This window comes from Euleptes europaea, chromosome 5 (assembly GCF_029931775.1).
Source record: "Euleptes europaea isolate rEulEur1 chromosome 5, rEulEur1.hap1, whole genome shotgun sequence".
Classification (NCBI taxonomy): domain Eukaryota; kingdom Metazoa; phylum Chordata; class Lepidosauria; order Squamata; family Sphaerodactylidae; genus Euleptes; species Euleptes europaea.
In genome coordinates, this window is record NC_079316.1 from 21,685,820 (window position 1) to 21,702,890 (window position 17,071).

General features: G+C 43.8%; 1 protein-coding gene across 1 annotated transcript in view; it reads left to right on the top strand.

Moving 5' to 3' along the window:
• The window catches only part of WDR49 (WD repeat domain 49), a 112,840-nt gene extending 100,185 nt beyond the window's left edge, over window positions 1-12,655 (top strand). Inside the window, exons 16-18 of the mRNA XM_056850068.1 lie at window positions 1,497-1,606; window positions 3,788-3,934; window positions 12,510-12,655. Of these exons, the coding sequence (XP_056706046.1) occupies window positions 1,497-1,606; window positions 3,788-3,934; window positions 12,510-12,655 (403 nt within the window). The remainder of the gene's footprint in view (window positions 1-1,496; window positions 1,607-3,787; window positions 3,935-12,509) is intronic.
• The last annotated feature ends 4,416 nt before the right edge of the window (window positions 12,656-17,071 follow it).

Sequence of the window (17,071 nt, forward strand, 5' to 3'; positions counted from 1 at the left end):
AGTCTGGAAATCAGTGGTAATTAAGGGAGAACTCCAAGCCCCACCTGAACCTAATTCTTCAGGTTGGGATCCATGAGACCAGTTGTTAGAGCTAAAGCTTGAGGGAGGGTCTTGAGTACAGCAGTCAGAAGACACTGCTCTGTTGACCAGGCAAGGGAAAAACTCCTTTAATGGTTAGATCCAACCAATTCTTCTGCCTGGACAATGGTGAAGGCTCATAATAGACAGATCAGTGGCCCATCTAGTCTAGGATTCTCTTCCCTACAGTGGACAACATGATGCCCAGGAAGAGCTATGAGCAAGAAAACAAAAACGTCAAAGCCTGTCCCTATTGTAGCACCCAGCAGCTGAAATCCAGATGTATTCTACTTCTGAAAATATTGGTTCTATTTAGCCATCTCACCCCACTGACACTGATGAATTTATGCTGCACCTGTTATAACAGGTTGCCTGTTTCATACATTTTACCATATAGTTTGGCCCTGATCCTTTTCCAGTTGTTATTCTCACTAGTTCTTTCCCCCTCCTCTCTAAAATAAGAGTTGTTTCTCAAAATGTGTCGGGTGCATCTGTTCAGATCTCTCTTAAAAAAAACATAAATCACATTTAAAACTACAGCTATCCTTAAACTTCAGAGACTAGATGAGGTGGAAACAGGAATAAATTAACAAATGGAAAACTGGAAAATATAGCTCCAACCCCATTCCAACATGGTGCACTTTTATTTTTGTTCAACAATCTCTCCAAAGAGATATACAAATTTGGCAAGTATTGTTAACAGATGAGTTGATTTTCATCTTGATTATAAAATAAGAAGGCACTGAAATCTATTTCCAGTGAATATATTTGTACTGTTTCACACTTGAGGAGCACCTGCGTCTCCTAGAACCTAGTCCAACACTCTAGCTAGTACAATACACTGGCTGTGAAAAGTTACTCCATTCTACCCCATTCATTTAAATGTATATTAGATTAGAGAAATTTAGCATTGGATCACACTGTGAGCTACTAATTACATCAATTCAAGACTGCTACTTCTCCAGTTAATAATAACTCTGCAGTTTGATTTTTCGATGTTCAGTGTGAATTATGACATGATGTAGAATGTTGGATGCGCTACTGCTTCATCTCAAGGGCTTCTAACTGGTTGGTATGAAGTAATTCACAACTATCAGAAGTGGTGTTCTAAAATACGGTCTTTGGTTGTTTCATTCAATTAATTCATCTGGCTTGTTCAGCCCAGTTGAATCAACTGAGGTGCATGGACGGTAAACTCCACTTCAGGGTAAATATTCCATTTGGTCTCTCATCCTGGCACTCTATTCTCCTGTTTGTGGTAAACTGTGGCTGGTTTTTTTTTTTTTTTAAATAAATGCTGTGATCCTTTGTATACAAGAGAAGATCTCCAAAAAAGAAAGAAAGAAAGAAAAGCAGAATCTCTCAGTGAAGGCAGAGAAACGTCAAGTTTTCATTTCATTTCATTTATATTTGCCTAGAGTGAATATATGGGAGAACACAATATTGGGTAAAAAGTATAAAGAAAAGCATAACTGGAAGGGAAGAAAATACACCCTCTTCAGTAAAACAGCTGGGATCAAGCCAACAGGTATGCAACATTTTCGACATATTTAGTGATGTTTGGACTTCTTTGCTGTGACTCAAAGCTTCACATGTGGTTCACGTGTACATATGGAACTCCTGAATATGTGATTGTAGAGGAATGCACGCAAAGATCCTCAAAAATCAGTGGGGTCGCCATTACAAGTTAGGGTACTCTGTGAGTATGTGGGAAGTCCCACACCAGTCTGAGATCCAGTAGGAGACAGTGTCGTGGTTCAGATGTCATACTAGGATCTGAGAGACCCAGGTTCGAATCCTGTCCTGGCTGTGAAAGCTTGCTGGGAGACCTGGGGCCAGACAGACTTTCTAAGCCTAACCTACCTCACATGGTTGCGAGGATAAAATGGAGGAAGAGAGAAGGATGTAAGCTGTTTTGGGTCCCTGTTGGGGAGAAAGGATGAGATCAGCTGAAACCAACATAGAAATGGCAGAGGATATTCTTGGAGGCCAGGGATGCTTTCGGATGTCTCATTTGATCTGGCACTGAATACTTCTTTTTGTTCTTGCACTTCATTGAAGTCGAATAAACTTGTTGAAAACTGTTTCCCCCCTCCCTTTGCATTCACTTGTTTTGAGTATTTTCCGTCTGGAAATAACACTGCAACATTAAGCAGAGTCCCACCATTCTAAGTCTGTTGAAATCTATGGGTGTAACTCTGTTCAGGATGGCAGATGGAAATGGATTTTTCACATGTGAAGAAGAAGAGTTGGTTTTTATACCCCGATTTTCTCTACCATTAAGGACTCTCAAGCCAGCTTACAATCACCTTCCCTTCCTCTCCCCAGTCCTCACGACAGACACCTTGTGAGTTAGGTGGGACTGAGAGAGTTTGGAGAGAATTGTGACTAGCCCAAGGTCACCCAGCAGGCTTCATGTATAGGAGCGGGGAAACCAACCTGGTTCACCAGATAGGAGTCCACCGCTCCTAACCACTACATCTTCCTGTAGCTATTACCTATACACCTCGTTTGGGACAAATAAATATGGTTAATGTATAAAGGACTGGATCCCTCAGATCCATTGGTCTAGCAGTGGACTTTTCTTCTGGCTCAAGGAGTCTTCTCCTGATGCAAAAAGCTTGACCACATAATGGAGCCTCAAGGTCTGGCTCAAAATGTATAGAAAAATCAAACAACAAATGTAGGGGGGGAAACCTGCAAATGATACAAATGAAATACCACATTGTCAGTGAATAGCAATGGGAAACGGACAAAATAAATGGGTAAACAATAGGGTTGCCAGGTCCCTCTTTGCCACTGGGGGAGGTTTTGGGGGCGGAGCCTGAGGAGGGCAGGGTTTGGGGAGGGGAGGGACTTCAATGCCATAGAGTCCAATTGCCAAAGTGGCCATTTTCTCCAGGTGAACTGATTTCTATCGGCTGGAGATCAGTTGTAATAGCAGGAGATCTCCAGCTAGTACTTGGAGGTTGGCAACCCTAGTAAAGATGGCGAAAGCCTGAGTAAACATTAGTGGCCTGTATCTAATGAGCAGAGGAGAAGGCAGAATGAAACTTCCCTGCTTCCCACTCCCGCTGTAGCTATGTGTCCCCTGAAATGCTTCTCCTGGGGTTCAGGGGAGCCCAGCAACCCAGCTGGTACAATGGGTAGAAAAAAAAGAGTTGGTTTTTAAACCCTGTTTTTCTCCACCATAAGGAGTCTCAAACTGGCTTACAATTGCCTTCCCTTCCTCTCCTCACAACAGGCACCTTGGGAGGTAGGTGGGGCTGAGAGAGTTCTGAGAGAACTGTGACTGGCCCAAGGTCACCCAGCAGGTCACCTCACCAAACTCTACCCTCCTCAAAATTCCAGGAATTTCCCAGGTTGGAATTGTCAAATACAATTGGTGTATTTAACTTTTGTAAGCAACAGGTTTTGACACATTTCCTTGGGAAAGTTACCTTTTAATTGAAATTAAGATTTTTTAAAAAAATATATAAAGGACTGTGAGCTTTTTCCTTGGCTGTACAGAATAAAATATGCAAGTGTCTCTCTGCATATATATCTGTATTTACTCAGCTCTCTGAAAATTTCCCAGCCGCACAAGTGGAATAGCATGATTAGGCGAGAAAAATTAACTTGGCTTCAGTTGCAGTTGTGTTGATATGTGAAATGGTTTTCTGTATCTGAAATAATCCTCTGGTCTTGTTTTTTCTTTTTTTTTAAAAAGTCATATTTAGGTCATTAAACATTGAAGCCCTGAAGGAGACGACAGAAATGAAGAAGCTCGACTTTCTCCTGCACCCTGATAAATACTTTGGGGAAAAGTCAGTGGAGAAACGCTGGGAAGATTTAAAGCTGCCTACCCTTTCAGCTAGTAAGTAGACCTTCATTATATTCTCATTACTCTAGCTCTTGCTATGAGAGGCAAAAATAAAGGTTGCTAGCTTATCCGTGTTAAGAGGAGGGAAAGGTAATAGGAAATGGTAGAATTTATTCCTTGGCTGCTAGCAGACCCTTTGAAAAAGTAGCGAGGCCTGGAGTTACAAGAAGCAGGAAACAAGGTTTGTCATGTTAAATCTATAGTCTGTCATGGCCAAACAGGCCATCTAGTTGCGATACATTCCTGTAAGCTGCGAATTCAAGAGTTCACCACAACTATTGTGAGTGCAGATTAACTAAGACGAGGGACACATTACCCTCAGCAGCAGAACTTGAGAGCCGGCTTTCCCCCAGACTTGCCGAGCCATTCCTGGAACCTGTATTACATCCGTACGTAAGTTCCATCAAGTCACTATCAACCTGTGACAACCTCAGCAAGGCGTTTAGAAGTCAAGTGAGAAGTAGTGATAGTTTGCCACTGCCTTCCCCTGCGGAGTCTTCCTTGGGGTTTCTCCATCCAGGTACTAGCCCTGCTTAGCAGCTGAGATCTGATAATATCAGGCTATTCTGTGCCATCTTCCCTTCAAGAACCTTAAGAGTTGATGACATCCTTGTCCCACATCAGCAGGGGACAACATATGGACGATGCAAGTGTCACGTGCTGATGTTTGTCAATGACAAGGTGGATGAGCAATGCTCCATTGGACTTTTATGTTAATAAGGGGCTAAACTGCTAATAATTGGCTAACTTGTTGTTAAGAATACTTGAAACTAGGGAACCCTGTCCTGGGCAATAAGGTTGACATCTTTTAAATCGGCAAATTTCGGACAGTCTAGCTATTATTATATCAGGATGGCAAGACAAATAGGGGCAAAAAAGAGCTCATCTGCAGTTCTAAGAAAACTTTCATGGGAGTAAGCATAGCTGAATAAAATGGGACTTACTTATGAGGAGACATACTTATGTTTGGTCCATATATTACCTGTTTTGTTTCTGTAAACTAGTGTAGTGCTCCGGGGAAAAGACAGACTCCTGTGTCCCTGTGTGATGATCTGGGGGTGGGATTCTGTCCCCCTCCAGTTGAGGGGAAATGGAGAGAAAGGAATGCTGGAAGTTCCCAGAACTAGGTAAAAGAAATCCTCTAGCAAGACATTGTTTCCCCAAACCAAGGGACGGGTGCTGAGTTTTACCCCTAAGAGGTCTGGCTTGTGCGAAACAAGAGAGGGGAAAGTAGGTCAAATATTAACCCTTGCTTTGCTGGGCTGCTTCAGATTATGTGTAGGTTGCAGATCTTAGTAGCCCCTTCTCTCAGTTTTTTTAAAAAATGAATAGTTTATTCAGGTGCCTTTAAAAGATGCTAAAAAAATGGGGGTTCTAAATGAGAAGACTGGATTAGGAGTCAAGGTATGCAGATTCTACCGAAAGCAGTCACAAATATGAACGCTTAAAGTACTTCCCTAAGTTGCTAAGTTGGCTTTCACCAGAGTCTCTCTCGGTGGTCCCAGGTTCCTGGGATCAATGGTACAGCCCATGACTGAACTTGAACTTGCCTTCCAAATGAAAAAGAATATCAAAAGATGCTCTCAGCTTTTATAACTTCTTCAGATCTTACAACCACTTGTTGAATTGGCTTATTTCTCCTGAAGCATAACCTTCCATTGTAGTTCCCCTTCTGAACCTTTCAGCAGTAGGGCAGTCGGCTGTTGTAAAGCCCATCTTGAAGAAAGAATCAATGTATTTGTTCCCGCTATAATTGTGTGCTGTCAAGTCATAACCAACGCAGGCAACCTGAGGACCATGGATTTTCAAGGCAAGAGAGGAGCAGAGGTGGTTTGCCATTGTCTTCCTCAGCACAGCAACCCCAGCCTTCCTTGGTGGTCTCTCATCCAAGTACTAACCATGGCTGACCCTGCTTAGCATCCAAGTTTGGATGAGACTGGAGCTGGGTTAAAATTTTGCACCTCTGCTCTTGCCTTGCCAACTGGTCACATCCTGGGATTTTATGGCCCCTGCCAGTATTGATGTGTATTTCACCAGCTCTCACACTGAGAAGGTCGTGGCTCAGTGGTAGAGCCTCTGCTTGGCATGCAGAAGGTCCCAGGTTCAATCCCCGGCATCTCCAGTTAAAGGGACTAGGCAAGTAGGTGATGTGAAAGACCTCGACCTGAGACCCTAGAGAGCCACTGCCGGTCTGAGTAGACAATACTGACTTTGATGGACCAAGGGTCTGATTCAGTATAAGGCAGCTTCTTGTGTTCAAGGAATTTAGGCAGAGGGCTTGTCTCCAAGATCCCTAGATCACCACATCTTTCAACCATTTCTTCCTAGAAACTGTATCTTGTCCTACCTGTGCAAACTGGCGCTCTGCTTCCTTTACGCCAAGGGAAATTTCCCTTCTGGCTTCAAGTCAACGTGAGGTTGACGGGGACGTGGGTTGCACGGTGCCAATAAAAGATGTATTATTTAAGCGCCCAGTGCATCATCTGTGAGTCACCATTCATTTGAAATTTATTCTTCTCCTTGGGGATTGTGTTTCGTACAGAAAAATAAGGACAAGCTCCATCCATAATAAGTTTTCTGTTTATTACGGACAAACCTTCTGCAATGCAAACAGTTCATAAAAATCATGAACAGGTGGATACTCTACTGTGTAATGGGTTTTGGTGAGGATAGGAATAGATTAAACAAAGCACATGGGACACATCCAGCCTGCTTCTCCCCCCGACCCCCCCCCACACACATGGAATGGCTTTCTCTTCCTGTTCTCTTTCTCCAGTGTGCAGGTAAATCATAAGGTAGTGGCATGGAGCTTATAAGGGCAGGGGGGGAGATGGTTGTAAAGCCATATTTAGCCTGTGGATTGCCCTCTGGGTTAGATGTTAGGGCCTTTCCTATTTTCACACTAGTTCTGCTCAAAATCTGGGCAGAATCCACACATGGAATGGGGATCAGATTGTTCCTGCTGGCCCTTCTCCATGTGTTCATCTGAAGTTGTGCATGAAGAGCTGATGCCCAAACAACCCTCATGCATGTGGGCTCTGGATTGTTTGTACAGAGTCTACCCAGGGAGCATCGGCTGTGTGCAAACCTTTGGATGATCATGTGGAAGCGCAAGGCCAATTACAACTCCTTCTGTTGATTTGCCCCAAATTTAGAAGGTCAGATACTGTTCCCCTAAGTACTATAAAGTGGCTCAAATCCCAGTTTTTATTTTGCACAAGGTGACGGCGTGTCAGAAATGTAAAATAAACCCATCCTAGGATACCTCTATAGATTCAGTAATTTGCAGCACAATCCTGAGGACCGCTGTGGTGGGGGTATTAGTAGCACTGGTTGGATCCCTATGGGCATTCCACAGGGGAGGGGAAAGACTTGTGCCCCCCCCCCCAAGACACAGACGGCATAGTGAGTCCCTAGCAACCCCAGTAACACCCACAAGTCAGGTATTGGCGCCTGATGACCTTCTTCTAAGTGGCACACAGAGGCGTAGCCAATCAGTGCCTGCTGATGCCCCTCAACACCACTCCTCAAGTTGCCAGTGGCTGGCAACCGGCAGGAGTCTGGGGAGGGAGCATGGGGGCACCGTCAGTGGAAAACCATAGAGTTTCTGGCAGTTCCTAGAGTGGCAGGACATCACTTCCAGGTTTTCACTTGAAGTGATGTAACGCTGTTGCCCTGATGGTGATTGCCGCCCATAACCCTGCCTCTGTGAAGCTCCTGCCGGTTGCCAGGATGGACTTACTCATCTGCTGTGTGGGTTACACCTCAACCGTATCTACTTCTGCTTCTCCTGACGTATAAAGCTCCAGTCCTGCAAGGCAACAGGTGCCACGGCTGCTTGGCCTGCAGATAGCAACTGGTTGGCTCCCTGAGCACTTTCAGCCCCTCCCCCCCATTGCCATGCCAATGTATTATTACTTTCTTTCAGTATTGGCTATGGCAAAACCTGGAAACAGAGAGAAAATTCCATATGCTAAATACAATAATGGCATCCGTTGCTAAATATTTACCCAGTAGGAATCCCATTTAACTGTAATCAGAATCAACATTCATTTTGGGAGCTATTTCACAATAGAATTACATTAGCCTTTGCTCGCTGTTCTGATTTTTGATGTAGCTAATACAAAAGTAAGTAATGTTCATAATTTGCCGCTGAGCAAATATTCATTCCCCCCACTCGAAGGGACGGTTCATTGACTATTGGTAGACAGGAGAAGGTAATTCTCAGCCTTAGCACAGAACTGGCCGGCACATGTGACTCTCCACAACACAGGTACAGAGGCCCTTCAGACATGGCTGCCAACCTCCAGGTACTAGCTGGAGATCTCCTGCTGTTACAACTGATCTCCAGCCGATAGAGATCAGTTCCCCTGGAGAAAATGGCTGCTTTGGCAACTGGACTCTATAGCATTGAAGTCCCTCCCCTTCCCAAACATCGCCCTCCTCAGGCTCCGCCCCAAAACCTCCCACCAGTGGAAAAGAGGGACCTGGCAACCCTACCTTCATAGGGTAAAAAAAAGCTCCTTTGTGTGTGTCCAGACTGCAAAAAAACAAAAACAAAAAAAGCAGTAGGTAGGGTTGCCAGCTCTGGGTTGGGAAATACCTGGAGATTTTGGGGGTGGAGCCTGAGGAGGGCGGGGTTTGGGGATGGGAGGGACTTCAATGCCATAGAGGCCAGTTGCCAAAGCGGCCATTTTCTCCAGGTGAACTGATCTCTATTGGCTGGAGATCAGTTGTAATAGCGGGAGATCTCCTCTCCCCATAATGGACACCTTGTGAGGTAGTTGAGGCTGAGAGAGTGAAGCTGGTGGTACAAAGCGCTGTCAAGTTGCAGCAGACCTATGTCAATGTGGTAGAGTTTTCAAGGCAAAAGACCTTCAGAGGTGGTTTGCCATTGGCTGCCTCTGCTTAGAGACCCTGAACTTCCTTGGTGGCCTCCCATCCAAGTACGAACCAAGGCCAACCCTGCTCAGCTTCTGAGATCTGACGAGATCGGGCTAGCCTAGTGAAGCTAGCATCACAAAAAGGCTGTTGTTGTATCTCAGCATCAGCCCATCTCTGGTGATCCGGGGACAGCCATTTTGCTTCTCCAAGCTGGATAACACAAAACAAACTGAGAATTAGACAGAAAGCCCCCTGAGAAACAGAGAGAGAATTAAAGGAGAGCTTATGCTGATGATTCAGCATTGCTGAATGACAGCCCCACATGGCTCCGAAAGCAATTAAAAAATTAAAATATAATCCTTTTTGAGGCCGGATCAATTCCCAGAGAGCTTCCTTGACTAGCAAGGTGCATGATCTCAGTTGGCAATAATGCTTATGTTCTTCCCTGCCGTTAATCTCGCCAGATTGCTGGATCGCTCCTTCTTTCCCAGGAGCATTAGATGTAAAATGCTATTATTAAATTTATATGAAGCACTTCAGAAATTTCTCATTAATCTTCCCGAAACTCCTATTTGGGACATCGGACAAGATATAAACTTGGCAAGCTTTCGTTTTAACTCTTTCAAGAAGGAGTTAGCAGATGTTTAAATTTCAAAGAGCCCTTGCTTTGACAGACAGGGCAGAATGGCAGGAGAGTCTGGAAATTCTGTGCAAGGAGAATTTTGCAAGGTGGCATTTTATCCTGCTTAAAAAAAAAACAGGTGTGTGTGGAGGCCCAGTGTAAGGAAGTGTAAGGGAAAGGGGGGAGGAATAAATTTTCCCCAGGCTGGTTTTCCAATGTGAAGTAGCTACATAGAGTGGCTGTTTGCCCCACTGGGGTAACTGGGGGCTCCATGGGGCTCTTTCAGGTAAAGGAAACAGCACAAGAAGGGAGTCTTAACCCCCCCTCTTTCTATGTACCATGGTCCAAACTAGAATTGGGCACCTGCATACCTGGATTTTTAAAGGGAAAGAAGAGATGGGAGCTCAATTCATACAACTAAGACTGTTCTGGACACAATTAAATGACAGATGTTACTATTACAAAAGTAAGCAATAAATCTTAATAAAGGCCAGTGTCATCATGATTCCTTTATTGGCATACAAACACACTTCAAAAGGTTGCAAAAGGAATGGAAAGGTTAAAATGTGCCCTTTGTAAAATGGTTAAAATAAGGCCAGTGTTTGAGGGGCTGAGCTGCCAATAGAAGAAGAAGATTGGTTCTTGTAGGTTATCCGGGCTGTGTAACCGTGGTCTTGGAATTTTCTTTCCTGACGTTTCGCCAGCAACTGTGGCAGGCATCTTCAGAGTAGTAACACTAAAGGACAGTGTCTCTCAGTGTCAAGGGTGTAGAAAGAGTAATATATAGTCAGAAAGGGGTTGGGTTTGAGCTGAGTATTGTCCTGCAAAAGTATTGTCCTGTAAGTATCAAGATAATGTGCTAATGAGGATATGGTATGTTAATATGGAACCATTGTATCCTGAAGTGATCTGTTAATGTGTGTAATCCAAAACTAATCTGTATGGCTATTGTTGAATGTTGTCTTTGTCTGGAGGTTTTTCAGGGCAGGAAGCCAAGCCTTATTCATTCTTAAACTCTCCTCTTTTCTGTTAAAGTTGTGCTGATGTTTGTGAATTTCAATGGCTTCTCTGTGCAATCTGACAAAATAGTTGGTAGAACTGTCCAGTCTTTCAGTGTCTTGGAATAAGACCCTGTGTCCTGTTTGTGTCAGTCCATGTTCAGCCACTGCTGATTTCTCAGGTTGGCCAAGTCTGCAGTATCTTTCATGTTCTTTTATCCTTGTTTGTATGCTGCGTTTTGTGGTCCCGATGTAAACTTCTCCACAGCTGCAAGGTATACGATATACTCCTGCAGAGGTGAGGGGGTCTCTTTTGTCTTTTGCTGATCGTAGCATTTGTTGTATTTTCTTGGTGGGTTTAAACACTGTTTGTAGGTTATGTTTTTTCAAAAGTTTCTCCATCCTATCAGTGACTCCTTTAATAAATGGCAAGAATACCTTTCCTAGAAGAAGAAGAGTTGGTTATTATATGCTGACTTTCTCTACCACTTAAGGAAGGATCAAACTGGCTTACAATCACCTTCTCTTCCCCTCCCCACAACAGACACCCTGTGAGGTAGGTGAGGCTGAGAGAGCGTGGATGGCCCAAGGTCACCCAGCTGGCTTCAAGGGTAGGAGTGGGGAAACCAATCCAGTTCGCCAGATGAGCCTCCGCTGCTCATGTGGAGGAGTGGGGAATCAAACCCAGTTCTCCAGATCAGAGTCCACCGCTCTTAACCACTGCACCACGGTGCTAACAAAATGCACGGCACCGTCCTGACCGCAGAGGTGGTCCTTGCTGTTTCGCATACCACTGGATATTGCACATTGTTGTGCAATAGCAAACATTTGCAGCAGGGCTGGAGTATCTGAACAGGACGATCCAGTTGGGAATGGTTTACATAGCGCAACGATGGCACTATGGTCGGGGCTGTTGTGGATGCAGCTGTCCAAAGGTTTTAATTGTCCAGGATAAAGTGATGAAACAAGCATCTTTAGTTTTTTTTTCTTCCTTTTTTGCCTTGTGATCTGTGTGAGTGGGCCACTGGGCTGCTACGCTCTTCCTCTAGCTCCACCAACTCATACACAGATTTTTGTACGTTGTAACCATGGGCTTCAATATATTCTATACAAATACTCCAAGCAGATTTTGCTAGTTCTGCGATTCTACAAAAGTATGCAATTATCTGATACCAGGAAAAAAAACTACTGAGACATGTTATTGTTATTGCCAACACCTGAACAGGCATACTTCTTGTGAATCTATCTCAAGAGAATTTCTGTTGTGAGTGTATATATATGCGATTGAGCAGCATCCTTGTTTAGAAGAAGAGTTGATTTTTATACCCAGCTTTTCTCTTCCTTTAAGGAGTCTCAGATCAGTTTACAATCACATTCCTTTCCCCTCCCCGTAATAGACACCTTGACACCTTGTGAGGTAGGTGGGGCTGAGAAAGTTATGAGAGAGCTGTGACTAGCCCAAACTCACCCAGAAAACTGCATGTCTAGGGGTGGAGAAACAAACCCAGTTCACCAGATTAGAAGCCACCGCTCATGTGAAGAAGTGGAGAATCAAATCCAGTTCTCTAGATTAGAGTCCAATGCTCTTAACCACTGCTGGCTCTCAGTAGTTTAGTTTAGTTAATTCTACAATTTAATCACTCACTGTGTAAAGCCTGGCAACCAGCGAGAGACTGGGGGGTAGGGTTGTCAACCTCCAGGTAATAGCTGGAGATCTCCTGCTATTACAACTGATCTCTTGCTGACAGAGATCAGTTCACCTGGAGAAAATGGCCACCTTGGCCAGTGGACTCTATGGCATTGAAGTCCCTCCCCTCTCCAAACTCCGCCTTCCTCAGGCCCCACCCCCCAAATCTCCTGCCAGTGGATCCTACTGGGGGGACATGGGGGGGGGGGTCACGGCTTGCAGCATTGAGTGCTGTAAAGCCAATCAGCAAGAAGCTTAGATGATGGATTTTGTAATGAAAGCATGACTCTTCAGAATGGTAGTAGTGGGATTAGCTGGTCACTTTGGGAACTGGGAAATATACCCCGTTTTCACAAGGATTTGCTTTTCGTTCTGTAGCCCTGAAAGCTCCGTTCAATGAAAAGAACTTATTCCCCAAAGAAATCCTGGACCGTGAAAAAAAAACAAGGCAGCTGTGGGAAGAGCTGAGCAACGAAGCCAGGATAAAAAATGGTGGAAAGCCAGGGAAGTCGAAAGGAAAATGAAAATCTGTTTCAAAAAAAGAAAAGAAAAGAAAAAAGGTATGTACCAAGAATTCTGGGCTACGTGAAGCTGACTTTATCCCACGTCTATGGAGCAATGATCAGAGGACACAGAAAGGATTCAGAGATCTTATGAGGAACACCCAAACACACACACACAAAGCTGTCTTAAACCGAATCAGGCCACTGGTCCATCAAAACAGTATTGTCACTGGCAGAGGATATCCAGGGACTCAGGTAGAGGTCTTCTGCATCACTTGCAACCTGACGGTTTTTTAACTGGAGATGCTGGGGATTGAACCTGGAACCTTCTGCAGGCTAAGAAAATGCTCTGCCATTGAACCACGTCTCTCCTCCATGACTAAAGGGAGAAATAAAAGGGTACAACCCAATGCAAATTCTCTTGCATAGATCCCACAGGTATGGACTGGAGCCACTACATGTCACTGCCGCTTGCCTAGGAGAAATTCCCTGTGTCCTATGCTTAAGATGGTATCGATGGCAGCCTTCGACTATTGAAAAGACAGTCAAGGCATGCTGGCCTCCCTGTCTGCCCCCACCTGTGTTTTCTATTGACTATTAGTCCGATATGTGGGGATGCTGGGTGTTTCGCAGGCCTTGAGTGGTCCTGTGCTCCAACATGAGCGCCACTTGTTAATTCTACTTTATGGATGTTTTATGGGGCTGGAAATTAGGGATTTTGTTTGTGGATTTTAAGTGATGTGATTTTACTGTATCTATGGTTATGGAATCTAACAGTAATGACTACAGGAGAATTATAAGGTAAAGGTAAAGGTCCCCTGTGCAAGCACCGGGTCATTCCTGACCCATGGGGTGACGTCACATCCTGACGTTTCCTAGGCAGACTTTGTTTGCGGGGGTGGTTTGCCAGTGCCTTCCCCAGTTATCTTCCCTTTACCCCCAGCAAGCTGGGTACTCATTTTACCGACCTCAGAAGGATGGAAGGCTGAGTCAACCTTGAGCTGACTACCTGAAAGCGACTTCCGTCGGGATCAAACTCAGGTCGTGAGCAAAGCTTTTGACTGCAGTACTGCAGCTTACCACGACTTTAATTAAAGGTTGACAGTGAGCAAATTGAAATTGTTCAAGACTTTCTATTCCTTGGCTCCATTATCAACCAAAAGGGAGACTGCAGCCAAAACATCAGAAGGAGATTGAGGCTGGGAAGGGCAGCCATGAAGAAGTTAGAAAAGATTCTTAAGTGTAAGGATGTGTCACTGGCAACCAAGATCAAGTTAATTCATGCCATAGTATTCCCTATTACTATGTATGGGAGTGAAAGCTGGACAATGGAGAAAGCTGATAGGAAGAAAGTAGATTCCTTTGAAATGTGGTATTAGAGGAGAGTGTTATGGATACAGTGGGGTGCCAAAAAAAAAAAAATCAGTGGGCTATAGATCAAATTAAGCATGAACTGACCCAGGAAGCTAAAATGACTAAACTGAGGCTGTCGTATGAGAAGTCAAGAGTCACTGGAAAAGACAATCATGCTAGGAAAAGCTGAAGGCACCAGGAAAAGAGGAAAATCCAACAAGAGATGGATTGGCTCTATAAAGGAAGCCACAGCCCTCAGTTTGCAAGACCTGAGCAAGGCTGTTAAAGCACTTAACACACACATTGTTATGGAATTTCTTGTTATGAGCTGCCCTGAGCCCAGCTCTGGCTGGGGGAGGGCAGGGTATAAAACGAAAAAAAGAACAAACAAACATGGGTCCACTCTTTCCACTGAGAAGGAAAGGATCATCAGCAATGGCCTGCCATGACACTGGCAATTTTCCAGCTGTCAGTCTTCAGGCACCTATTTCCACATTGACTTGTCAGCTGAGGACAGGCTAGGACTCATTGGTTCCATGGTTGCCCCACATGAACAGGAAATGTTGGATCCTGCAAGTCCATTCTGCCAGTGGCAATGCTTTCCTCCAGTGCAAAGAATGTTCTGCATGGGTAAGAGGGTCATCCTCGAGGGGAACATCTTGTACCAGTAGAAAGTCCTTTGCTTTGGAGAAAAGCTCCCCCGTTAGCAGAATGGATCCACAGGACCCGACCCAAAGTGTGCCCTAGAAAACATTTCCCTGTGGCTGTATCATTCAGTGGAAGATTGATGTGTTGGTCAAGCTGCATCTTTCAGGACTGGCTTGTTATTGATTTTCTTATGGAAAAGCCCCTAATGAGTTCCCAAGGAACCTCATGATATCCTGGAGCATACTTTGGAAACAGCTCAGTTTAATGACAGAATGAAATGCCTACCATTCATCTGTCATTTCTATGAGATCATCTGAGCCTCTTTCATGCTGTTTTTTTTTAAATAAGTTTTATTTAAATAACAAAGAGAAGATACAAACCAATACACCATGCATACAGTATGTCAAACCTTCCAAAATGTGCCATGTAACAAGCCACTTTCTACAATAACAGTTGAGTAATTAAGAATATCTATATTAAAGAGCCTCATTGTAATTAACACCAGTATCCAAAGCGGCCATTTTCTCCAGGTGAACTGATCTATATTGACTGGAGATCAGTTGTAATAGCAGGAGATCTCCAGCTAGTACCTGGAGGTTAGAGAGAATGAAGGCTCAGTGCTGTATAGATAATGGAAGAGATCCAAACAGCACTACAAGGTAATGTTAACAAAAGATAAATTTATAAGAGTGTAGGTAAGTGCAAGAAGTGAACATATATACAAGTATTAAAGGGAAACACAATCAAAGTTTTTCTATACAATTAGCACAAATGGTCCAGCAAGATATGCAATATAACTAAGGAAATTGTCCATTGGATCACATAAAAACAATATAGCTGTCCATAATAGACTTTCCTGTGCTTCTCAGTAGCTGGACACAAGATGTCAAAAACAAGGACCACAGCATACGCTTTGGAGACTTAGATAGAAATCCGTTTGGTCCCTCGTTGAATTTGATATGATTGTCATGAACTTCTTTGATACGTGTAGCTGATGAAGCCATGTGCGAAACGTGTGCATGATCTAGACGACATGTCCGGGCACCTCTTCTGGCACCTCCTCGCTGTGGTCCTTGTTTTTGACATCTTGTGTCCAGCTACTGAGAAGCACAGGAAAGTCTATTATGGACAGCTATATTGTTTTTATGTGATCCAATGGACAATTTCCTTAGTTATATTGCATATCTTGCTGGACCATTTGTGCTAATTGTATAGAAAAACTTTGATTGTGTTTCCCTTTAATTCTTGTATATATGTTCACTTCTTGCACTTACCTACACTCTTATAAATTTATCTTTTGTTAACATTACCTTGTAGTGCTGTTTGGATCTCTTCCAGTACCTGGAGGTTGGCAACCCTATGTGTGTGCTTCCAATACATGTGGATGCAAAGGTCTAAGGTGCATGGGGCTGTAATCGATGAAAGGGGCTTTTTTTAAAAAAAAGAAAAAAGAAATGCATTAGTCATAGAGCAACATTTAGTGGTGGCTGTCCACTGAGGATGCTGTTCAGTTGCTAACAGAGTTTCACCACTACATAATGTATGAAATGATCCTGTGGGTTTAAAATACTGCATTTTCAGGCTGCCTCTCCCTTCCAAACTCCTTAGCACATGATACAAAGTAATACTTCACTTGCCCTTATTTTAAATTACTGAAGGTGGGATTGTAAGAAAACCGTTTCCAGCTTATATGTTTCTTTGCTGATTTACTCCAGGAAAGGAAGTAATTGTTTTCTTTAAAGCAATAATACATTACAAGTGGAGGGGGGAACCCTAATGCAATCTTCTCGTGCCATTAACAGGGCCTAGGGAATTGGATCTGTTTTCCAATTGACAGCAACACAAAGACTAATTTTTCACCAGAGTTTAACTTTACATGTTTTTCATGACTCACAAGCCGCTTTGTGCAAGTAATCACTATGCATTTAGATCTAATCAGATGTGAAGTGCTAATTTTAAATTTTTTCCCCACTGCCTCTTATGCTCTATTTTTCTTTTACATTGCCAGGTAAGCAAGGTTTTAAAGCAGAAGTTATGATACTCTCTTGCATCATTAGATTGAGCTAATGATTATACATTTTGAATTTATTTCAAAAGTTTGGAAAGCTGATCTGGCAACTCTGACTCCATGGTGGAGATCCATACAAACTCGGGGCTTAGGGGGATAATGTTGCCAGCTGGTGAGAAAAACAACAACAACCTGGCTCCCTGCTATACTATTTGCAGCATCTTCAGGAATCAGCAAGTGAGGCTTTTCAGAGAATGGAAATAAACGTGGTCACTTGCTAATTGCTACAAATCAAACAGTGGTTTAAATAGGGTTGCCAGGTCCCTCTTTGCCACCGGTGGGAGATTTAGGGAGGCTGGGTTGGGGGAGGAGATCAGTGTCATCTATGTGACGCACCTTATTTCCTCCCCTCCAGCAACGCTCCTCCC